Below are 23,148 nucleotides of genomic sequence, written 5' to 3' on the forward strand. Positions count from 1 at the left end.
AGAGGCTCAAGGCTGGGTGGGGCGGAGGATAGGAATTGTGGCTGGTAGAGTCCGTGGGGCTAAATGTTTGGAGTCCCCTCCCCCCGAGCCCTATGCCTGCATCTGAAGGCGCCCACTTGAGTCTCTGCCTCCCCATTGTCCCCAAATGCCCCCTGGCCAAGCAGGATGGGCAAGTGCACAACCAAGGCCGTGCCCCCAGCCAGGGTATAAATAACCCTGGCGGGCTGTCCCAGCCTGGGGGGGCTCCGCTGGCAGTCCCACTTCCTCTCTGGCCACTTCCTGACCCTGGGGGTGGGGGAGTGTTTACTTTCCTGTTGTCACTATGGCGGGGTGGCCAGGCGGGGGACTCCGAGTGGCGCAACAACAGGTGCAGGACAGGTGCCCAGGCTGCCCTGCCCAGGACTTCAGAGGCGCCGCCGGACAGGCGGGCGAGGCCGTAGCCAGGCAGGGATCGGCCCTTTGATCCCTCGGCGTCCCCGCGTCCCAGAGGTTGGCCAAGGTCATCACCTGTATTCTTTTGTCGCCATAGTCAGGGCCGAACGGGGCAAGGCCTTCGCTTGCTCCTCAGCCCCTCAGACGCGGGCTCTGGATCTGCTGTGGGAGATCCCTGGCTGCCAGCCCACCTCACATGCCCATCTCAGCACATCCGGGAGCTCTGTCCAAAGCCGCACTCAGGCACAGCCCCTCCAGGCTTCCCAGCACACAGCAGGGGTCAGGGTCAACCAGGCCAGTTCCAGACAGCTGCCTGAGTGGAGGGTGACCTTGACTAACGGATGAGGCCACCTGCTGGTCCCACCTCAGGCAGCATCTAGGGCCTCGGATCCCAGCTGTTCTTCTGCAGACCTACCCTTCACTGCCCCACCTGTGAGATGGGTAACCAGCTGTAAAATGGGTAACTAGCAGCGAGATGGGTTACCACTTATGAAATGGGTAAGCACCCGTGAAATGGGTACCCACCTGTGAGATGGGTTTCCGGCTGGGGAGATGGGACGCGTATGATCCCCTAAGCGAAGGCCTCATCTAATGCAGGGCCCATGTGCACATGTGCATACCTGGGCCCTGTGCAGACATGCATGTGCTCTTCTGGGTGCTGCCATCTCAAGCCTCCTGTGCTGGTGAATATTCATCACCCTCATTACAATCTTTCCTCTCCTGCTGAGCTAAAAATAGCTAGGGCCGGGTGGAGGAGGAGCTTGCCAGGGGGACCCCTCGGTTCACCCCCTCCCAGAGGAAGGTTCCCAAGTTTCCTGGAGTCCTGGGTCTGTCACTGACCTGTCACTGGCTAGGTTCCCTCCTGTCCTTCATCTCTAATGAGGAGGACTTTCCCCTAGCAACCTGGTGGTGGGAGGGAGGGCTGGACTCACTCAGAAGAGAAACTGAGGACTCAACTAGACCCTGTCCCAGCCCCAGGGGCGCTGCCCGACTCAGGGAGGGCCTCTTCCCTGGGAAGACTGTTCCTGGCTACTTCGAAGTGGCCTGACAATTCCACAATTAGCAGCCCGGTGGGGTCTGGGGGAAGCCTGGGTCTGCTGGGCAGTATTGCTCCAGCAGGGCTTGTCAGTGTCCTGGCTTACCCTTCAGACAAGGTGGCAGCTGGGCTGAGGACAGGGCACCCCAGCTCTATGCCAGCATCTGAGGGCTGTCCTGGATGCACTTGCCCCCACCCCCCTACTCATTAACCATTTCAGGCCCCCGTGGGACACTGGCCCCACCCCGAGCGTGGGAGCATCAATCCCCACCCCAGCAAAGACTCTTTGATCCTGTCAGGCTTCCTGGCTCTTGCCCACTGTCCTTTCATCGGACCCAGAGACCAGCTGGGGTTGCCGATGAATCAGGGCTTTAGCTTTGGGTGTGGCCCCTCCCCGGCCTACCCGCCTGTCCTACTTTCTCTTCCCAGCAAGTCAGGGACTCGAGAGGGCGCTAAGTACTCCCTGGAGGGGAAGCTGGGGGGTTAAGATGACCATGCCGAAGGCTGGATGGCTGGATGGCATCCTCCGAGGGCCCTAACTGCTGCCCTGCCCTCCGCCCGCAGAGCTGAAGGCTACAGGCACTGCCCACTTCTTCAACTTCCTGCTCAACACAACCGACTACCGAATCCTGCTCAAGGACGAGGACCACGACCGCATGTACGTGGGCAGCAAGGACTACGTGCTGTCCCTGGACCTGCACGACATCAACCGCGAGCCCCTCATCGTAAGGGCCAGCCCAGACGTGGGGCGGGGGATGAGGGACACGGCCCCAGGGCTGGTGGCCCTGTCCAGCACCCTCTGACCCCCATCTCCGGCAGATCCACTGGGCGGCCTCCCCACAGCGCATTGAGGAGTGTGTGCTCTCAGGCAAGGATGGCAATGTGAGTGTGGTGGGGTCCACGGGTGGGGCAGGGGGCGGGTGACCCCAGAGCGGCAGTGGGAAGGGGCAGGCATCTGGATACCTCCCTGGCTTTCCCTCTGGCCCCAGGGTGAGTGCGGGAACTTCGTCAGGCTCATCCAGCCCTGGAACCGAACACACTTGTACGTGTGTGGGACTGGCGCCTACAACCCCATGTGCACCTATGTAAACCGTGGCCGCCGGGCCCAGGTAAGCCCCGCCCACCGTGCCCTGCCCCCATGGGTGGCCACATTCCAGTGGTCTGATGGGAAGATGGGCTTGAACCCCAGCCCTGCCACTTCCAGCCCCGTGACCTTGGTGAGTGACTTCTTTCACCTCTCAGAGCCTCGGTTTCCTCATCCGATCAGGGGGCTAATAGCCACCTTCCTCACAGGTCAGTGTAAGGAGGAGGCAGTGAGCTAACATTCCCAAAGCTCTTAGCACTGTGCCTGGCACGTAGTAAGCGCTCGCTCCGTCCTTGGCAACAGTTCTCTTGGCTAAGCCTGTGGACCGTGCCCCCGCGGCCAAGCCAGAGGGCCTGGCAGGGGCCTCAGCATCAGGAGGCTGAACACCTGGGTCAGCCTCTGCCGCAGGGTCTGGGGAGAGCTGCCCCTTCCCCAGCTCTGCCCCACCCCGCCTGCTTCTGCCCTTTTCCATTCCATGTGGGCATGTGTGTGAGCTGGCATGACTTTGTAGGGCGTGTGTAAGAGTGGTCAGACCTAAGGGGCACGTGTGTGTGCAGGTGTGCGCTGAGCCGTGTGTATGTGTGCACGCACAGGTGCATATACGTACTGCGGGGGCCCAGGTGCTCATGTGTGCTTCCGGCATGTGTGGTATGAGAGGCTGGCAGCCCGAGCCCGCTCCCCCAGCCCCTGCCACCCCTGGCTCTAACCCCTGTTCCTCGTCTTCTCAGGCCACGCCCTGGACCCAGATGCAGGTGGTCAGAGGCCGAGGCAGCAGAGCCACGGATGGTGCTCTCCACCCGACGCCCACAGCCCCACGCCAGGTGGGCCTCATCCCTCCCGGCCCTCGCCAGGCAACACTGAACCAAACTCAGCCTGGGCCTGGCCTTCCAGCCAGGAACCTGCACCCCAGGCCCGTCTCCCCAGAGGTTCCCCTCTGTCTCTGTGCCCCATTCCAGCCCTTCCTCCGCAGTGACTCTGAAGGCAGTCCCAGCTACGTTCATGTCAGTCTTAGTGTGACCCCTGCAGGCAAGAAACCATGAAGCCACTAGGTGGGGAAGATAGCCCTGGGGACAGCCATGCCTCAGCCCTCAGGACACATGCGTAGACATGCATGAACGCACACCAACTACACTTGGGCACACAGTATACACTCTCAAGCCCAAACCTCACTCAGCACCCAGAGAGGCAACATACTGTGGTACAGGTATGCAGTGTGACACATTACTCTCAGGTGCCCATGCCCCATAACCCCCGTGGTTCATCGGTTGGCACAGGTGTCCTGCACACTCATGTGCTTGGGGCTGTTTTCCCCTGGGGTGGGAGGGGCAGATCTATCTGTCCACTAGTCATGATCCAGGACTGGGCTGGGGGCTGGGGCTGGGCAGGGGCGGGCAGGGGGGCAGGGGCTGCCGGTGAATGAGAGCAAGTGGTCGCTTGAGCATGTGTGTCTGTGGCGGGGAGTGCTGAAAAGTGGGACCACTCAGACTCGGCATGCGTGTGCCCAGGGTGTGAACAGTGGGTTCTGTGTGCTGGCAGTGATGCGTGCCAAGCTGTGTGTGCAGGAAGTCACGTGTGCAGAGTGCAACTGGAAGCGGGCCTGTGTACACCTTCCCATCACCATCCCTGCCACCTGCTGCCACCTCCTTCCTGCCTCTGTGCCTCGCCTTTCCCTCCCTTCTCCCCATTAGCTCTTCCTGGTTCCGGTGCCTTCGCCAGCCTTCCCCTAGCATCTTCAGGGCTGGGCTGGGAGGCACCGGGGGCTTTGTGAATTCCGTGTGGTCTGGGCTGGACCCCTCAACTCCTGGCTCCCTAGGGAGATGTGGAGCTGGGGGCTCTGCTAAGGGGCAGGAAAAAAGCCATGGCCTGCTAGTCTGTCCTAATGACCAGAGGTAGGGCACAAAGCCTGGGGACACAGCGACCTCAGAGCCCTCTGACCTGGTGGGACCTGATGGACTCCAGGCCCTTGGCCAGTACGCCCTGCCCTACTCAGGTTGGCAGCCCCTTCTTGACCCGGGACAAGTGGCCACAGCTCAGAGTTGTGCCTCTGTAACCCAAGGGGGCCCTAGCCAGAGTCTTCCTGAACCAGTTGGCATAGAGGGGCTTCGGCCCCTATAAGCCCACCCCATGCCCCTCTCATGGCCCCCAAAGCAGAGCCCTCTGAGACCTGGGACCAGGCAGTACCACTGTTGGAACCCACGGGGTGACCCTGCCCTGGGAGACCTGGCTGGACAGAGTTAAAACACAAGAACCGGGGAGCGAAGGGGGTGGTGCCAGGGGGTCCCTGGGGCCTGATGACCTTTGCCCTCCCTGGCTATGGGACCAGCCCAGACAGTGATGAGCCCCACTCTGCCCTGCAGGACTACATCTTCTACCTGGAGCCTGAGAGACTCGAGTCAGGGAAGGGCAAGTGTCCGTACGACCCCAAGCTGGACACAACCTCAGCCCTCATCAGTGAGTGCTCCCTGGTTCTATAGCGTGGCCTCTGCCTCTGGAGTGGGGGGCCGTGGCATGAACGCTTACCCCAGGGTGAACATGCCAGCCCTGAACCGCCCCCAGTGGGGCCCCACCTGGTGGGGGGAGGGGTACAGACACCCCAGTGTGAGCTTAGAGGCAGAGACTCCGTCCAAAAGTGTGAGCCTCCATCCAGCCCCTCGGGTGGGGGTGCCGAGGGGACCAGGTCCTACTCTGAAATTCACAGTGTTGTCCTTGCAAAGGCCAGAACCCTGCAGCCACAGACTGCCCGGATAAGACAAGCCAAGTCTGTATCAGGGGAGGTATAATGGGGTGTTCTCGGTGTGTCTGGAAGGCTGGGATTGGCCCACAGAAAGCACCACTGGAGTGTCCTGGGCCCGTGACCACCTGCGGGGGCAGGGTGGGGGCGGTGGCGGGGCGTTGGTCTGGCCAGGTGTCTGGGAGGGTTGGCGGAATGTTCTCTGAGGAGGGGTCCTGTCTGGGGCCTCAGGAGCAGCTGCTTCCCCCACTCCCAGGTTGGGCAAGCCTACTGCTGACCCTGGTTCCTACACTGTGCCTGTCTTCTGGCTGCCCTTCAGAGCAGCCGCTGGGCACCGTGCCACCTGCAAGCCTGGGAAAGACCCCTGGGGCAGGGGATGGGCATTATCCTCCCTGCCTTGGCGGGTGAGAAGGTCCTAGCCTGATGGCAGAGCCCAGACCAGGGAGTCTGATGGGAAGACAGGACTTGCCCCTGGGGAGTCTAGAGGGGAGACATGGAGCCAGCATAGTTGTTAAATTTTCAGGTATTTTGTGAGTCAGCTGTTAAGCACAGCTGTTACTTAAAATTAAATTATATAAACTTATAATTAAATTACTTTAAAAAAAAGGTAACATGCTCAAAAACTTATTGCTTTCTAATTGTTTTACTGCATTTTCTGATTACCTATGCTCTTGAGGGGTTTTTTTACATCTATTGTGTCTGTGGGGTGGAAATACTATACACTGCTGTTGGCAGCGCTTCCCAACTCCACCTTCGGTGACCTCAGGTTAGTGGCTTGTCGTCAGCCGGTGGGAGTATTTACCCACGGAAATTGCCTTTTGCCACTAATCAGATCTCATGGCTGCTAATCCCGGTTCTCCCAGAGCCAGTTAAGCATTTACCAGCACCCCACTGGTGATCCGATTGTGCCCTGGGGAGCCTGAGGGGGAGACAGGACCCTACCCTGACCGACCTTCCCGCCCGCGCGCAGATGAGGAGCTGTACGCCGGCGTGTACATCGACTTCATGGGCACGGACGCGGCCATCTTCCGCACGCTGGGGAAGCAGACGGCCATGCGCACCGACCAGTACAACTCCCGGTGGCTCAACGGTGAGCGCGGTCGTGGGGGCATTTCCGGCCCTGCGTCGGCCGGGGCGGTACTGTCCCGAGCCTGGATTGTGTGGGGGAAGGAGGCGTTGTCGCCCTGCTGACCCCAGCGCACCCGCAGACCCTTCCTTCATCCACGCCGAGCTCATCCCCGACAGCGCCGAGCACAACGACGACAAACTCTACTTCTTCTTCCGCGAGCGGTCGGCGGAGGCGCCGCAGAGCCCGGCCGTGCACGCGCGCATCGGGCGGATCTGCCTGGTAGGCGCTGCGCGGGGCTGTGCCCGGTCCCGCTCCTCAGCCCCACTCTGCCCCCGGCGGGGGACGGGGGACGGCCTGAGTGGACTGATGGGCCCTGCCTTCTGCCCTTGTCCCCCAGAACGATGACGGTGGCCACTGCTGCCTGGTCAACAAGTGGAGCACGTTCCTGAAGGCGCGGCTGGTCTGCTCTGTGCCCGGCGAGGATGGCATCGAGACTCACTTCGATGAGCTCCGTGAGTACCCCACAGGCGGCGGCGTCCTGTGGCCACTACGGGAGGGACGGAGGCTGGATGCGTGGGCAGAGCACCTTTGGCGGGCTCCCCAGGGCAGGAATGGACAGGGCCCTGGGACTCCTGGCTAAGGCACCCACCCAGCTCCTTCTCCCTCTGTCTCCAGAGGACGTGTTTGTCCAGCAGACCCAGGATGTGAGGAACCCGGTCATTTACGCTGTCTTTACCTCCTCGGGGTGAGGCTGGGGCCCGGGTGGGGGTCAGCAGTCGGAGGGTGTGGCTGGATTGGGGGCCATGATTTCCGGAGGACTCCAGTCTGGTGGCACGCTGTGGGGTGGGGGCAAGCTGGGGAGAGGCCGTGGGCCAGGGGTCTGCCGGGTCCACAGCAGCAGCCTGCCCTGCCCTCAGCTCCGTGTTCCGAGGCTCTGCTGTGTGCGTCTACTCTATGGCTGACATCCGCATGGTCTTCAACGGGCCCTTTGCCCACAAGGAGGGCCCCAACTACCAGTGGATGCCCTTCTCAGGGAAGATGCCCTACCCACGGCCTGGCACGGTGAGGACCACCCCCCTCGCTCTGCCTTTCTCTTCACCCTTCTTCTGCAAGAGCTCCTCTGGGTTAGACCCTTTGCAGACATGCGCCCCACCATCACAGAGCTCACAGGCAGGTGGGGAAGGTGAACCATATAAATATAAACTCTCCATTTACCCGCAGTGAAGCTGAAATTAACACATACGCACATGTACACGCGCAAACACACAGAACCCCATGTACACACGGCGTCCGGCCGTGAAGGCACCCAGCCAGGATCCTGAAAAAGACAGCAGGCTGGGTGTAGCAGGCCACCCCGTATGGGGGGGCTGTCTGGGATCCGAAAGTTGGGGGAAAGAGTCTTCAAGGCAGAAGATTGGAGGCAGGTTGGAGGTCAGTGTCGCTGGCTAACTGTAGGCAAGGGTGTGGGGGTGGACAGGGCCAGCCTGCAGGGCCTTGGCGGTGGCAGGAGGTGGCTTGTTTTGTCTTGGTGTGACACGGACCTCTGTAGGGGTCTGAGCAGAAAAGCGGTGTGTTCTGATCAAATGCAGTGGCAGTTGCGGCTCTGTGTGGTCAAGACAGGTTGGGAGATGGAGAAGCTGGTCTCAGCGGGGGTCAGGGAAGGCTTCCCCCCAGAGGTGAACTTGGAGGCTGGCAGGGCGAGGAGAACATGGCCAGGGTGTCGAAGGAGCTCAGGGCCTGCCTGCAGTCCCGCCAGCGGCGGCAGTGGGGTGGGGGCGGGGGCGGGGGCGGGGAGGACTGGAAGAACGTCCAGAGAGGAAGGAAACAGGGTGGTGGGGACATGGAAAGGGAGTGGTCCACTCTGCTGAATGCTGCCACAAGGTCATGGGCCAGGAGGTGGCCATGGGACCTTGGAACTCCGGCTGGAGCAGGACCTGCAGAGGGGCAGGCTGTAGGGCAAGAGCCTGGCTGGGGCTTCTGAGGGGCAGAAAGGACAGAGGTGGGAACGGGTAGGACAGAGGCCTCTCCCGGAGGCCATGGGTCCCGCGAGCCCCGCCGAGGCGGCCTGGGCCTGACACTCTCACCTGCCTGCAGTGCCCTGGTGGGACCTTCACGCCATCTATGAAGTCCACCAAGGACTACCCTGACGAAGTGATCAACTTCATGCGCAGCCACCCACTCATGTACCAGGCCGTGTACCCCCTGCAGCGGCGGCCCCTGGTGGTCCGCACAGGCGCTCCCTACCGTCTGACCACTGTCGCCGTGGACCAGGTGGATGCAGCCGATGGGCGCTATGAGGTGCTTTTCCTGGGCACAGGTACCCACTGCTGCTCCCGGCCCCTCCCACGCGGGGCCCGCTGGGTGGAGGGTGCTGATCCGTGGGGCTGGGACCTGCACTGCTAGGGGTTGCTGTAGGCTGGTCGAGGTCATCTCTGCCACCTTTATCCTTTGAGGCCTTCTTCCTGTTGCCAGGATAATTGATGCTAAGGATGTGCAAACCCCATCCTCATCCCCAGGGGCTGGGAGAACAGGGACACTGGGTGCCTGGGGACCCATGTATGAGCAGGAAAGGGGACAAATGACAGATGCTTCCAGGATTCGTGGGTCCAAATACTGACATGCATGCTCTCCTGCTCACAAGGAAGTGCACCCACTGCAGTTCCGGTGGCCTCCTAGACGGGGAGCTACCTCCAGCATCCTATTCTGAGCAGTGCCCAAATGGGGGTCTGGGGTGGCAGGGGAGGAGGGCCCTGGCCCTGACACCCCTTATCCTGGACCAGTCCCCTCAGACCTCTTCCCGTCATTGGGGGAACACCAACCTTGGCACAGAGCTGCTGCTCCACTGCCCTCTGGGGTTTGGGCCCTGGTGGGGGAAGGGGCTGAGGCTAGTGCCCCTTCCCCAGCATCCTCAGCCCCACTGAGGCCCTGCCCGGCCCGTTCCAGACCGCGGGACAGTGCAGAAGGTCATCGTGCTGCCCAAGGATGACCAGGAGATGGAGGAACTCATGCTGGAGGAGGTGGAGGTCTTCAAGGTGGGTGTGACATCACCCAGTCCTGTCCTCACTCAGGCCCTCCTCAGGGCCAACTCCTGACCTCAAACCTCCAGGGCAGGGAGGGAGGGGCTCCCCAGGATCCAGAACTGACCCCTATCTTCTTCCAGGACCCCTCACCTGTTAAGACCATGACCATCTCTTCCAAGAGGGTGAGTTTTGGTGAGGTGGGCTGGGGGTAGGGATGGAGCCCGCTCCCCCTTGGGGTCATGCCTTTGGAACTGGGGCGGGGACACTGAGGCACAGAACAGGAAGGGAAGGAGCCTGGCTGTGGGGGGAAACTGATATGCCCCTTTTCTCCTCCCTCAGCAACAACTATATGTGGCCTCAGCTGTGGGTGTCACCCACCTGAGCCTGCACCGCTGCCAGGCTTATGGGGCTGCCTGTGCTGACTGCTGCCTCGCCCGGGACCCCTACTGTGCCTGGGATGGCCAGGCCTGTTCCCGCTACACAGCATCCTCCAAGAGGTGTGGACACCCAGTCCCTTGGAATTTTAGCCACCAGACCCAGGGCCCTGCCCTGGGGGGTTGGAGGTGGTTAGGGTAGTGTCCAGGGGAAGTCTGTGAACCCTGGAGTCTAGAGGGTACAGGGACCTGGGAGGGGGCCGGCCTCCTTAGGCATACTCCTCCAGGAGCTATCCTCACGCAGGCGGAGCCGCCGGCAGGATGTCCGGCACGGGAACCCCATCAGGCAGTGCCGCGGCTTCAACTCCAACCGTGAGTGTGCTGAGTGCTCCCCACTGGGGCTTGGCGTTTGGGGGCTGGCGTGTCCCCAACCACCCACTCAAGGTTTAGATGCCAGTGGCTCATCCCTTGCCTTTACGGGTGGGCGCCCCTGTACGTGCCGCTCGGTGCCGGGCCCTCGCCAGCCTGCCGTCTGCCCAGAGGCAGTGCCGATTTCACACGGCGACCTCTCGTTCCACAGCCAACAAGAATGCCGTGGAGTCGGTGCAGTACGGTGTGGCCGGCAGCGCCGCCTTTCTCGAGTGCCAGCCCCGCTCGCCCCAAGCCACTGTTAAGTGGCTGTTTCAGCGAGATCCCAGTGACCGACGCCGTGAGGTGATTCCCTGTGCCCCCACAGTCCTGTGGATGCGGGAGTCCCTTACACGGTAGAAATTCCACGTGGATGAAATGTCAGATCGGAGATGATCTAGGGCAGCCTCCGTTTTAAGAAAGCCCTTCCGCGCTCCCTTCCCTGCAAGGAGCTCATGTGGGCGAATATAGTTATGCGGAAGCTCCGTGCGGTTTCCATAGTATATGAAACCATTATCGGCGTGCCTCTTTACGTGCAAACTCCACGTGGGTATCCATTGGAGGTGTACCCCATTGCAGGGTGGGCTCCAGTATGTGGAAGTTCTGTGGGGTAGCCCTCATTTTACAGAAATGTCTTCCAGGCATCCCTCGTAACATGAAAATTTTATGAGGGAGCCCCAATCGGGTATTCTCATCGAATAGAAATTCTGCACTCCAGAATTCTCTCATTGTACGGAATGACCTCATAGTCACCTGTCCTGAAATGGAAACGTGTTTAGATGCCTCATTCAGATGTTAGGTGAAACCTGCATGTGGGTTTTTCTTGTTACATGGAAATTCCACACGGGTGCCCTTACGTGGCATGGCCACAAGGTGGCGCGACCCGGGAGCTGGCGGGGGCAGCCGGGCCGGCACACAGCCCTGAGCCCACTCCCTGCCTCCACAGATTCGCGCGGAGGACCGCTTCCTGCGCACCGAGCAAGGCCTGCTGCTTCGCGCCCTGCAGCTCAGCGACCGCGGCCTGTACTCCTGCACGGCCACCGAGAACAACTTCAAGCATGTCGTCACACGGGTGCAGCTGCACGTACTGGGCCGGGACGCTGTCCATGCCGCCCTCTTCCCGCCCTCGGCTGTGAGCGCCCCGCCGCCCCCAGGTGCCGGCCCCCCGACGCCTCCATACCAGGAGCTGGCCCAGCTGCTGGCCCAGCCAGAAGTGGGGCTCATCCACCAGTACTGCCAGGGCTACTGGCGCCATGTGCCCCCCAGCCCCAGGGAGGCCCTGGGGGCACCTAGGCCTCCTGAATCCCAGGAACAGAAAAAGCCCCGGAACCGCCGCCACCACCCGCCGGACACATGAGGCCAGCTGTCTGAGCCCCCAAATGGGCCAGCCTAGCCCTGCCCCTTTTAATATAAAAGATATATAGATATATATATATATAAAAAAATATCTATATTCTATACACACCCTGCCCCTGCAAAGACAGTATTTATTGGTGGGTTGTATATAGCCTGCCTCAGCGGCAGCATCATCCAAAACTTAGACCCATGCTGGTCAGAGACGGCAGAAAACAGAGCCCACCTAATCATGCCCAGCCAGTTTGGCAGGGCCAGGCCAGGCCCGCACAGTCCCCCGACTCAGCTGGGCGTCCACCTGCTCGACAGCCACCGCCGGGATCTCCGGGACACAGGGAGGGAGCACGGACTGTACACCTTTGCCAGTGCTGCTGTCAACCTGAGCCGTCGGCAGAGACGTGGATTTGAGGACTGCTTTGGAGACGAGGGGGTGGGAGAGGGGCTCAGATGCACTCAGAGAGGGAAGAAGGGGCCGTCACAGGGTGCCGGCCCCTGCCTAGGAGTGGGGCACTCGGTCAAGGCCAGCCCCTTCCCGGGTATTTATTCTCTATTTATTGGGGACAGGAGAAGAGCCCCGCGTGGGGGGGGGCAGCCCCTCCAGCCCCTCCTCGCTTCCCTGCCTGGCCCCTCCACCTCCTCTTCGCTTATTCTGTGCCACTGTGACTCGGGGCCTGGAAGAAGAGCAGAGGGGCCAGGCAGAACCAGGGCTGAGGGGCGAGAGGGCCATGGTGGAGGCCCAGGGCCTGCAGGGGCTCCCCACAGCTCCCTTCTGCCCACCACTTCAGATGATGGGTGTAAATAGCTCCGGGGGGCAGTTGGGTAGATGGACGGGGGCTCCCGGTGGCCCTCTGCCGCCCAGACCACAGCCGCTCTTGGGTTCCATCTTGTTAATAAACACTGGCTCTGGGACTGGGCTTTGGCTTCTCTCCTGGGCAGGGGAGGAATGTTTGGGGGTTCAGTGCACTCCAGATCCTGTCCTTCCTGCCCCCCACGTTTGCCACAGTCGGCCAGTTCCCACACGTTCTCTTTCGCATGTCCAGCTTCCATTTGCTCATTCAATTGTTTGATCATTTGTTCATCCTCTTTCCTCACCTGGTTTTGAGTCCAGCCTTGTGCCAGGCACTAAGGACTCAGAATCGGCTGGACAAAGCCACAGCCCTCACAATCCAGCTACCACCGCCCCCCGCCCTGAGAAACAACAAAATGCCCATCCTTCCTGCCTCTTTCCAGCCGGCTCCCAGCCGAGGGCCCGGCATGAGCCAATGAGCAGAGTTGGGGAGACTAGGGTAGGTGAGGAGCTGCTGGAGAGGAGAAAGCGGGGTTGGGCAACCTCCAAATGCAGCGAGTCGGACCCTGGCAGGAGGAGCTAAAAGCTGGTGAGGCCTGTGGGTCCAGCAGGGCTTAGGGCCATACTTGATGGCAATGGGAATCTCGCAGGTGCTGGGAGGCAGGGGATTGACCCATTTAAATACCTAACATGCAGAAACCAGGTTTTTATTGATTTAACAAACCTGGGCTCTTGCACCACTCCAAACCCCTAGGAAGTGTGTAAGGGGCTGCAGGGCTCACTTATAATGTGAGAGGTGGAGGATGAATGGAGCCCAAAGGCTGACAATGGCACAAGTGATCTGTTGCTCCGGGACAGATTCTCCTTCCCCGAACGGGGTAGATGTTGAAGTCCATGGTAGGAGCCAGTATCCATGCCCACTGAGTTAGAGACAATCTTCAATCCTTGGTGTCTGGGGTCCTGGCACCCCCTTGTGGTCTCTTGGGTTGCAAACAGTTGAGTATTAAAAGGCAGCCAGGTTTCCAGGAGGGAGTCCAACCAAGAGGCTCAGGGACCCTGGAGGGTCCCAAGGTCTGGGCCCTGTGGTGGGAGCTGGCAAATCTCCAGAGCCTGGGAACTCAGCACTACAGGCTCAGCTGAACTGCTTCCGCCCAGCGGTATACCCCGTCCAACCTGAACCTGCACACAGACCTCAGTCCCCTAAGCTGAGGCAGGCATGCCCCAGAGATACCCCTAGGCAGGTCCCAGAGCACCCACAGGGGACAGAACAGGAGCAAAGCAGATGAGCCCCCACCCCTCCATGCCCCTGGGAGTCCTAGACCTGCTCTGGGACTCAGTTTCCCAAACTGACAACAGGCCAGCAAAACATTCCCTGGAAAAGCCTGGCCACTTCTGCAGGTCAGAGACTTTGTTGCACCCCTGGGACTTGAGGTTCTTTTCTCCCTTTTCTGAGCTGGACTCCATCAAACATGTCTCTCTGCCTTCAGGGTCTCTCCTGGAGGGTTGGTGCGGGGCAGATAGAGGGGGTGCAGAGTCAGCAGTTGAGGGATTGGGGCCACGCCGGCCTGATTAGAAGAACTGGGGGCTGAGCTGGATTCACCTGTCCTTGTCTCTGATTGGCTCTTGGGTACCCCCAGCACCCAAATCCCACTAAGCAGCCCCACCAGGGCCTGCACAGGTCTGTGGAGAGCCAGTCGATTGCCAGTCCTGGGGCCAGAAGGGTGTCCAGGGAGGCCAGAGGCTGGCCTGAGCCTGGCTCTGGGCATCCCTCCATCCAGCAGAGCCAACTGACCACCGCATTCCTTCACCTGCTGCCGGGGCCATGGGGGCTGGGGCCAGCGCAGAGGAGAAGCACTCAAGGGAGCTAGAAAAGAAGCTGAAAGAAGATGCTGAGAAAGATGCTCGCACCGTGAAACTGCTGCTTCTGGGTAGGGATGTGGGCGCAGATGGGGCCACTGCCACCAGGTCAGAGGCCCGGGGTCAGGCAGGTGGCCCTTCTGCGAAGCAGGGGGGTGACTTGGGAAGCAGAATGAGCCTGCAATCGGACAGGGCCTGACAGGCGATGTCCTGGCTCCCCAAGACTTGCTATGCCATGGCACCCCTCTCCAGAGGGCCTGCCTCAGGCAGCCTCTGCCCCAGAGAAGTGTGTGCCCGCTACTCTTGTAGAGGTGTGGGTACAGCCACTTTTGCCCTGGCTGGGCTCCCTGGAGCTAGAGCCTTTGGCTTGATAGGCCTGCTGGGCAGGGCTCAGAAACCAGGGGTCTCCTTGGGATCCGCACTATAGGGCTGCTCCCTTGGGAAGGAGAAGGTCACAGTTGTCCTGAGAGTGGGAAGCCTCTAGGACCGCCCGGAGCCACACACAATGGCCCTCGGTTTCCAGAGCTTTACTGTTGGCAGATCTGCAAAGCGGCTAAAGGGGACAGAGGGATACTAAGGCCCAGTGAGGAATAGATAGGCCGCGCCCGTGGCCCCATGGTGGTGAGGGGACATGGGACTGACTCAGTGCCTCTAGGCCACTGCCTCCCTCGAGGGGAAGAAGGAGCTGCTCTGAGAGGGCAGTGCAGACTCCATCCAGGCTCTCCAGAGTCCAGTCAGGCAGCTGGATGTAGGCAGAGAGACCAAGCCGTGGTGCCCAGGGAAGACAGAAAAGCTAAGCTGACAATCCCATTAACTGTGCCCAACACCCTCGCGAGAGCAGGCTTAGAGGGGCTGTCAGCTCTGTCTCTCCCCAAAGGCGCTAATTCCTTCAGAGCCTCTTGGAGACACTCCCCTCCCACCCCAGGTGAAAAGCTGGGTTGACCCGGCTCAAATAATCCCCTGTGTACAGTACCAGTTATTTTCACAAGGTGGCGCTCCAGGCTTTTTAATTTTGGTCTCAGAATAATAAAGACTGCGTATACCAGCGTCTTGGAGGTTCCCAGCACAATTGAGGTCTTCGAGCCCCCTCATCAGCTTTTTTTTTGACATTTATAAACGTTCTTCTGCTAGAGTGGCAGGACCTTACTTTGGGAGACGAGGGGAAAACAGGTGGGAATGGAGGCTGAGCTGGTGCTCTGCGTCTGTCCGGCCGCATTGCGGGGAGTGGGGGAAGTGGGGGGGTGCGGCAAAGGTGTAGGGAAGAGGTGCGGTCAGGGCAGCTCTGAGCCGAGGCTTCCCTTCCAGGTGCCGGTGAGTCCGGGAAGAGCACCATTGTCAAGCAGATGAAGTGAGTGCCCCCCGGCCAGTTCGGAGGCCCCTAAGGTGGGGGGTGGAGGGGACGTACACACAGGGCCTATCCTTCCCCACCTGAGCACGAGGCACTGACTCCGGCTTGCCCTGGCCGCAGAATTATCCACCAGGATGGGTACTCGCTGGAAGAGTGCCTCGAGTTCATTGCCATCATCTACGGCAACACGCTGCAGTCCATCCTGGCCATCGTGCGCGCTATGACCACGCTCAACATTCAGTACGGAGACTCTGCGCGCCAGGTGGGCCAGGAGGCGGGCCGAGCGCGGTCTCTGGGGACTCGAGGCGCGGGACCAAGTCCCCGGTCACCACCAACCACTCCTACCCTGTCCCCAGGACGACGCCCGGAAGCTGATGCACATGGCGGACACCATCGAGGAGGGCACGATGCCCAAAGAGATGTCGGACATCATCCAGCGGCTGTGGAAGGACTCGGGTATCCAGGCCTGTTTCGATCGCGCCTCGGAGTACCAGCTCAACGACTCCGCCGGCTAGTGAGCGCGCAGGCGGGGCGCGGGGGCGCGGGCGGAGCCTTGCCACGCCCATGCACCCCTCCCACCCACACCCTCTTGTCTCCCGCAGCTACCTCTCCGACCTGGAGCGCCTGGTAACCCCGGGCTACGTGCCCACTGAGCAGGACGTGCTGCGCTCGCGAGTCAAGACAACCGGCATCATTGAGACACAGTTCTCCTTCAAGGACCTTAACTTCCGGTACGACCCCAAGCCCTGATCCTCGCTTTGGGGCCCTGAGGACGAGTTCACCACTCGGAGGCCTTTCCCATCACGGTGGCCCCATCCCTAGAGAGACACCGCCGCCTTCTCGGATACTGGAACCTCAGAAAGGCCCGGCCCCTCCAGACGCCAGTCGCGTCTGAGTGCGCGCCAGCCAGCATTGGGAGGCGAGGGGTGCCTGCGGGCGCGTCCAGGAGGCACGACGCGCAGGTTCAGGCCCCATCCGCCCCACAGGATGTTCGACGTGGGCGGGCAGCGCTCGGAGCGCAAGAAGTGGATCCATTGCTTCGAGGGTGTGACCTGCATCATCTTCATCGCAGCACTGAGCGCCTACGACATGGTGCTGGTGGAGGACGACGAAGTGGTGAGTGCCAAGCAGGACCTGTGTTTGAGGTCCGTGGAAAGCGGGAGACACTGCTGCGGGAGCGGGGAGCGTCTGGGAGGGGACATTCGTTCCAGAGCCATCTGAAGGAGGAGAGGAGGCAGCCAGCAGTCTCGCTAAGGGGTGTTCCGGGGGACACTGACCCGAAGCTGGCAGCGGGGAGGCACCGGTGCACCGGAGCCCAGAGGGGAGGGGTCGCTGCCCGTGTCCCCTAGTGCCGGACGGTTTCTGCCCTCCTTAGAACCGCATGCACGAGAGCCTGCACCTGTTCAACAGCATCTGTAACCACCGCTACTTCGCCACCACGTCCATCGTACTCTTCCTCAACAAGAAGGACGTTTTCTCCGAGAAGATTAAAAAGGCGCATCTTAGCATCTGCTTCCCCGACTACGACGGTGAGACTCCCGGACCGGCCGCCAGGGGGCGCCCCACGCCCACGATCTCGGTCTGCGCTCCTCCGGTCCGCAAGGATTTGGGACAGGGAGTGAGAGCACCTTTCCCCGCCAGGGCCCAACACGTACGAGGACGCGGGCAACTACATCAAGGTGCAGTTCCTCGAGCTCAACATGCGACGCGACGTGAAGGAGATCTATTCCCACATGACGTGCGCTACCGATACTCAGAACGTCAAGTTTGTATTCGATGCTGTCACCGATATCATCATCAAGGAGAACCTCAAAGACTGTGGCCTCTTCTGAGGTGGGCTCCTCTCAGCTGATGCTCCCCTGTGCTGCCCCTTGGTCACAGTGCCTCAGCCCTAGCCCCAGCTCCCCGGATCCCACCTCACTACAGTAGACCCGCCGCAGCTCTCCAGACCCACTCCACTGTCTGGCCCCTAACTCCCAGATCCCAACCCGGCTCCTCAGGCTCCACCCCACTGCCACAGGCCCCTCCCCTGGCTCACAAGTCCCACCCACTTAATTTCTTTGACTGGGCCCCAACCCCTCCCCAGGTGTCACTGCTTCCAAACCCACCTCCGCAATGTCTCCCAGCCTAAGCTCAATTATTTGGGGGCTGGGGATATTTACAAGGTTCTTTCTTCTTTTCCCAGGTTACTGAACTCATGCGCGTCCTGAGACCCTGTAGCCCTAGCTGCCTTGTAGCCCCAGCCTAAAGGACCCTATCAAACCCCCCAGGACTCCTGGGCCCCAGTCTGTGGTCCCACCAGCCACAGACCCAAAACCCTGAGCCCCATTAGCCTTGAGGCCCTGCCCCTTCCCCGTGACTCCCAGGCCTCCCAGAGTCCATGCCCCCAACCCCAGCGCTGCCCTTCACGGCTGGACTGCACTGGCCTCCAGGACCCACCACAGCCAGCCCCAGCTAGGAACAGGCAGGACTTGGGGCAGCGAGAGCACACGGTGACTCAGCAGTGCCCGGCTGACCAATCTCCTGCAGCTCTCCTGCCCCAGAGGGCCTATGACTCATGAGGTGGGTCTGGGGTCAGCAAATAGCCCTCCACCCAGAGTTTCATGAAGGGCAGTGGGGCAGGTGAGGATCCCTCCTCCAAGCAGGCCTGCTGCTTACCATCAGCTCGATCCAGCCTTACTGCCACCATGTGACAAGTCTGACACCTGTCTACCCAGTGGCCAGTGACTATCCCTCCCAGCAGCTTCAGGGGTCCAAAGTCTAAGCCAGCTCTGGCCTGAGTAGCTCCTACGTAGATTAGTTAGTGAGTAGGGGCAGGCCTGGGAGCCCCTGGGTGCTAAGGAGAGACTCAAGCTGGACTCTTCCCCACATACCAGGCTCAGAGTAACTCCGTAGCCCCTTCCCCCACAGTCTCTGCCCTCTGTCCTTGGACACCAGATCCACGTCCTCTCTCAGCCACCCACCCACAGTACTCCAGGCCAGCCTGCCAAGGGGATGGTCTGTTGAGGGAGGGTACTGTTGACACCAACTGTGGCCAATGGTCAAACTGTCCTGAGGGGTGGCTGGGGCAGAGTCCGGCTCCCATCGATCAGCCCCAGGCAGAGAATGTGGGACAGGACAGAGGCCTAGGCTGTGCCCAGAGGGGTCTACCTCAGGTGGGGTCACAAGCGAACCCAGGTGACCCTCGTCTCTGTCAGCAGTTTCTCTCACCCTTTCTATTCAGAGCCCATTCCCTGGCAGGAAAAACTGAGGGCCATGCCTGAACCATCAGGGACAAAGGCCCATGTCCCCACATCCCCGCTCCCTACTTCTCATCAATCACCACGTCCTTGCTGATGCCCATGGGCCGGGGCCTGGGCCGGGGCCTGGGCCGGGGCGAGGACAGGAGCTTTCGTCTAGCAAGGCCAGGGCACGATTTGCACTTCCCTCAGCTAGATGCACCGACTCAGCAATAAACCTTTGCATCAGGCCCCGGCTGTCCTTTCTTGGGGGAAGGGAGAGATTGGTAATTATAACGAGTCATGAGCACTTATGAAGTGCCCAGTGGAGGGCTGGACAGGTATGGGAAGACAATTCTTTCCAGGCTGAAGCGCCTGGCCTGACGTGACACTCTGGGGAGCATGGGACCAACTTGTGCCCCTTGGGGAGGGGGTGAGGGTGAGAGGAGCCATGGAAAATGTTTGCGAGGATAGTCTTGGATCAAGAGGGAGTTTCGAAATGGAAGGTCATTCTGGCAAGAACAGTAGGGTGTATAAGACACAGGAACACGGGCTTGGGGGCCACAGGAGTTCAGTGGAGCAGGAGCAGGGAAGGGGGACATATGCCTGAGAACGGGGCTTCCTCCACAAGGGTCTTGGAAACCTTTGAAGTTAGGACATAATTGCCGGCCTGGGATAAGGGTGAGGCAAATGACGCATCACTCCCGGTGCAAAATTTAAGGTGGTACCCAAAATTTCAGGAATCAAGATAAATAATACATCAATGCCAGAATTTAAAAAATCAGAATGACTGTCCCCCAAAAGTCCACGGTGCACAAAATAAAAAAACTCTAAATATAGACAAGATCCAAGAGAGCCCTGCCAAGCCACGTTGGTGCCATTTTGGATTCTAAAGCAAAAGCAAAAATGTCCACTCCTATATATGGTCTTATGTATTTTTAAGGGTTAATATTTTTACAGAACTTTAAAGTAGGTGAAAAAAAACCATTGAAATAATTGACAGTAGGTATATTAAAACTGAAAGCATTATTTTAACCTTCAATATTTTACTTATACCTAAAACAGAATTTATCATTTTATTTCTCTGGCTTTAATGGAAATAAAATCATCAATGATATTTTTCAATTTGCTTCGGGGAAAAATAATCGTTAAAAAATTTCATAAAACATGTATATAGGGGCACACATTTTTCCTGGGGGCCGGTGTGAGCGGGGGTGAGGAAGGTGAGAAGTGTGGCTGGTGGATCCAGGAGGAAGATGTGTGTCCTCATTACCCAGCGGGGCCAGGATCTGCAAGAGGTGAGGCTCAGCGACGAGGGTCTGAATCCGTGCAGTTGACCTAGTGCCCATGATGCCCTCACCAAGCTGGGACTACAGAGGAATATCGAAGGCACTGAGTTTTTCAGACCTGCGGCCACTCGGGGGAAATGTCCAGGAGGTAGATAGATAGCTGAGGCTGGGCAGAAGGCAGCGTGTGGACAGTATCTTCAATGTCCAGGTGGAGAGGGGAGCTGTGGCCCTGGGGGGGGCGTGGCTAGAAAGGGGAGAGTGAGGGTGCCCAGACCTGAGCCCAGCGTGGGGAGTGGGCACTGCTAGGTTAGGGAGCCCAGGCCTGAGGGGAAGTTAAGGCACGAGCCAGTGGTTTAGGACCCCACTGGGTGGTCTTGGACCCTGCCGATCTGGGGCTGCTCATCTCAACTAAAGACCCTCTGTCTGAGCAGTTTACTGGACTAGGGTGGAGCGGGGGAGAGTGACAGGGATTTAATGGAGAGAGTCAAGGCAGAAGACAGGAGACTTGGAGGAGTTGGAGGTGGTTGGCTAGAGAGAGAAGATGCTGTCAGGCGAGGTGGGTTAATGGCGTCTGCCGCGTGGCTGCCTCGTCTTGAAAGGAAGGTAATGAGCTTCCCAGCCTTCCTGGATGAGGGGCAGAGAGAAGCCCAACACCATGTAGGGGTTGGACTTCACCCTCCATGAAGTCCCCTCCCATACACGGTTCTGACCACAGAGTCTGGGATTTGAGACCCATATACCTTGGTCCCAGGGGCTGGGGACACTACCTGGCCTCAAGCTACTCTGTCCATGGCTGCAGGCCTCCACGGCCCCACTCACCACACTGTGTAATTACACCCTAAGGAGCAGGATCAGTGGGTGCTCAATGCCTGATTCACGGTCCAGGGCGGAAGAGGAGAGAGAGCTGGCCCAGAGTCAGACTGTGGCCACACCCTAATCTTGTAGGTAGGGGTCACTGACTGTGGGCACCTACAGCCACCACCATCTCTGCCTGACCTGCAACCTCAAGGTGCCCCTGAGGGCCGTCCTGGCCTTCGGCTCTGGCTCTGGCGGGACTAACCTGGCCCGGCCACTGACCAGAGATTAGACAAGCCTGGCAGACGGTTAATGCCACTGACGTCAGGGCCTGGTTGGGTGGCCACCGGAGGCTTGACCCCTCCCCACAGGCAGTAGCTCTACCCACGTGACCTGGGTTCATTAAGCCGCTTCAGTGGCCAGAGAAGCTGGGGGCCAGATCTCAGGGGAGAGAGGGAGGGCATGCCAGGACTGTGGGGGGCAGGCTCAGCCACGAGGTCACTAGCTCTGGGGATCCAGGCTAGGGAAGGGCCGGAGAAGAAAGCCCCCTCTACTCATTGTATTGTGCCAACTAAACCCTCGCTCGCGCTCAAGAAGAAGTCCCGGACACCTAACTGGGCAGAGTATAGCCAGGAGCTGTAGGCATGGGTCCTCCAACACGACTGCGGAGCAACCCCCCAACACGACTCCAGGCCAAGTGTCCTGCCTCCGCATGCAGCCCTGCGCCTTTCGGTGCTAATCTCACACTCACTTCAAGTTTCCCCGTGGCCAAGCTGTTTCTCCCATGCAGAGTGCCCTTCTCTTCCCCACCCTGGCATGTGCCTCTCTTCCCCTGGCAGAGCCAAGCCCATGGGCTGCTTCTTCACCAGGCTTTTCCTCCAACCTGGCCAGAGCTTCCCTAGCTGCACGGCCCGTAGAGAGCGCTTCGAGATGCTGAGGCTGGGGCTATGTGGGTGGATGGCACCAGCAGCCGCAGGCAGCATAGGAAGAGCTGGCTCTTCCCAGTGGCTCGGGCAGGATTCTCAGAGGTGATCTTCCACTTGGGTGCTGAAGGACAAGTAAGAGTTTGCTAAGGGGGTGGGACAGGTTGGGGAACCAGAGGGACAGAGGCATAGGAAAGTGAAAGCAGAAACGTGTGTGGCCCGCTGGGCAGTGGGGAGGTGGCGAGGCCACCTGGGAGAAGGAGCGGGCTGGCAGGATGTCAGGGAGGCCAGCTGGGTGTAAAGCAGGGCATCCGAGGAGTCAGTGGATACGATGCTGGGCTCTGGGGGGAATGGGATTGGAGGTGAAGGTGGGGCCTCACAAGTAGAGAGGGTCTTGGTGCATCGTGTGAATGGTGTGCCAAGGGAGGGGGTGGCATGGTGAGAGGGGGCTGCCTGGCTGGAGGCCAGGGACATGACTGAAGAGGAAGAAGACAGCGAAGGGCCGCCAGGACCCTGGAATGAGGGTCTGAGCCATCCTGGGACCCTCAGTTCTGCCTCACGTGTCTGGCAGTCTCTTGGGCCTGTGTCTCAGTTTCTAGAGATGGGGAAGTAGAGGTGGGGCTGAGCAGAAGCCTGAGATAATGCTTCCCCCAGCCTCACTCCAGGCTGCTGCCCTCGACGCTGGGGCCACGTGGATGGACATTCTCTCTGGTCTGTGGGAGAAGGTATCCGGCAGCTCTCAGAGCCCCATCCTGGCTGCCAGCTGTCCGGCCGCCACGGGCTGGGCTGGGAGATTCGGCAGGTGGCAGGAAAGGCCTTGGGCTGTGTTTGCGCTGGCCAGGGCCCAGGCCTAGCATCAACAAACAGGCGGCCCTTCCCCCAGCCTGGTCACGACTGACCTGGTGCAGGGACCCCACATCATGCCACTTCTGGGCCTCTCCCAGCAGCCCAGCCCAGCCAGCTCCTGCTCCCTCCAATTTGGATGGAAGACCTCAACACTCACATACTGGGTGACCTTAAATCCAGGCCTGGGCCCTCGGGAACTGCCAATGGGAGCACACAGCCCTTTGCAAACTGCTTCTGTGAGCATTCGGGATGTCTGTAGGTGGGAACTGAGGGCAGACCTGAGACCCTGGTCAGCACCTCTCCTATTTGACTTTGTCCCACAGGCAGCCCTCAAGCCCCTTTGGAGGGTGAGAGTCTTAGGGTCCTTCATGACCAAGGTAAGCTCTGATCTAGGGATGACACCAGCTCCAGATCAGAAGAGAAAACCGGTCCCTTTCATTTTTCAGCCATCGGCAGCACGGGAGCTTGGGTGGTTTGAGGTTTTCGAGGATTGCCACCATCCTAGTCTTCCCAGGCCTCTGGAAATCCCAGCCAAAGCTGAGTCCCCTGCCCTTGGCTCACAGCTTCCTCTTCACCCA

At 59.9% G+C, this 23,148-nt stretch overlaps 2 protein-coding genes across 5 annotated transcripts in view; both read left to right on the plus strand.

Annotated features, from left to right (window-relative positions):
• The window catches only part of SEMA3F (semaphorin 3F), a 28,483-nt gene extending 16,067 nt beyond the window's left edge, over positions 1 to 12,416 (plus strand). For 2 of the 3 annotated variants that reach the window (XM_039837817.1, XM_039837818.1), the window contains exons 3-19: positions 2,033 to 2,193; positions 2,288 to 2,350; positions 2,458 to 2,577; positions 3,281 to 3,373; positions 4,910 to 5,003; positions 6,254 to 6,373; positions 6,492 to 6,631; positions 6,750 to 6,864; positions 7,028 to 7,097; positions 7,270 to 7,414; positions 8,447 to 8,669; positions 9,296 to 9,384; positions 9,513 to 9,554; positions 9,712 to 9,869; positions 10,051 to 10,118; positions 10,327 to 10,460; positions 11,101 to 12,416. In XM_039837817.1, coding sequence (XP_039693751.1) covers positions 2,033 to 2,193; positions 2,288 to 2,350; positions 2,458 to 2,577; positions 3,281 to 3,373; positions 4,910 to 5,003; positions 6,254 to 6,373; positions 6,492 to 6,631; positions 6,750 to 6,864; positions 7,028 to 7,097; positions 7,270 to 7,414; positions 8,447 to 8,669; positions 9,296 to 9,384; positions 9,513 to 9,554; positions 9,712 to 9,869; positions 10,051 to 10,118; positions 10,327 to 10,460; positions 11,101 to 11,511 — 2,246 coding nt within the window. In that variant the 3' untranslated portion in view covers positions 11,512 to 12,416. The remainder of the gene's footprint in view (positions 1 to 2,032; positions 2,194 to 2,287; positions 2,351 to 2,457; positions 2,578 to 3,280; positions 3,374 to 4,909; positions 5,004 to 6,253; positions 6,374 to 6,491; positions 6,632 to 6,749; positions 6,865 to 7,027; positions 7,098 to 7,269; positions 7,415 to 8,446; positions 8,670 to 9,295; positions 9,385 to 9,512; positions 9,555 to 9,711; positions 9,870 to 10,050; positions 10,119 to 10,326; positions 10,461 to 11,100) is intronic. The other variant, XM_039837819.1, reaches the window with a different exon arrangement.
• A 1,665-nt stretch (positions 12,417 to 14,081) lies between these two features.
• GNAT1 (G protein subunit alpha transducin 1) lies at positions 14,082 to 18,176 on the plus strand. 2 transcript variants are annotated; one of them, XM_039837821.1, is made up of 9 exons: positions 14,082 to 14,222; positions 15,457 to 15,499; positions 15,620 to 15,761; positions 15,856 to 16,013; positions 16,102 to 16,230; positions 16,486 to 16,615; positions 16,875 to 17,028; positions 17,141 to 17,332; positions 17,685 to 18,176. In XM_039837821.1, exons 1-8 carry the CDS (start codon positions 14,117 to 14,119, stop codon positions 17,329 to 17,331), a joined length of 1,053 nt encoding a protein of 350 aa, XP_039693755.1. In that variant the 5' UTR covers positions 14,082 to 14,116; the 3' UTR covers position 17,332; positions 17,685 to 18,176. The 2 variants fall into 2 exon arrangements, with proteins under 2 accessions (XP_039693755.1, XP_039693754.1); XM_039837820.1 differs by having other exon boundaries at positions 16,875 to 17,332.
• Positions 18,177 to 23,148: the final 4,972 nt, after the last annotated feature.

Source organism: Pteropus medius, unplaced genomic scaffold (assembly GCF_902729225.1).
Source record: "Pteropus medius unplaced genomic scaffold, Ma_sr-lr_union100, whole genome shotgun sequence".
NCBI lineage: Eukaryota > Metazoa > Chordata > Mammalia > Chiroptera > Pteropodidae > Pteropus > Pteropus medius.

Bases quoted from the DNA above. Each gene is read 5' to 3' on its own strand.
- GNAT1 (XM_039837820.1), top strand. From the start codon at position 14,117: ATGGGGGCTGGGGCCAGCGCAGAGGAGAAGCACTCAAGGGAGCTAGAA. The intron at 14,223-15,456 runs GTAGGGATGTGG...CTTCCCTTCCAG, and splicing joins CGTGAAACTGCTGCTTCTGG to GTGCCGGTGAGTCCGGGAAG. The intron at 16,231-16,485 runs GTACGACCCCAA...TCCGCCCCACAG, and splicing joins TTCAAGGACCTTAACTTCCG to GATGTTCGACGTGGGCGGGC.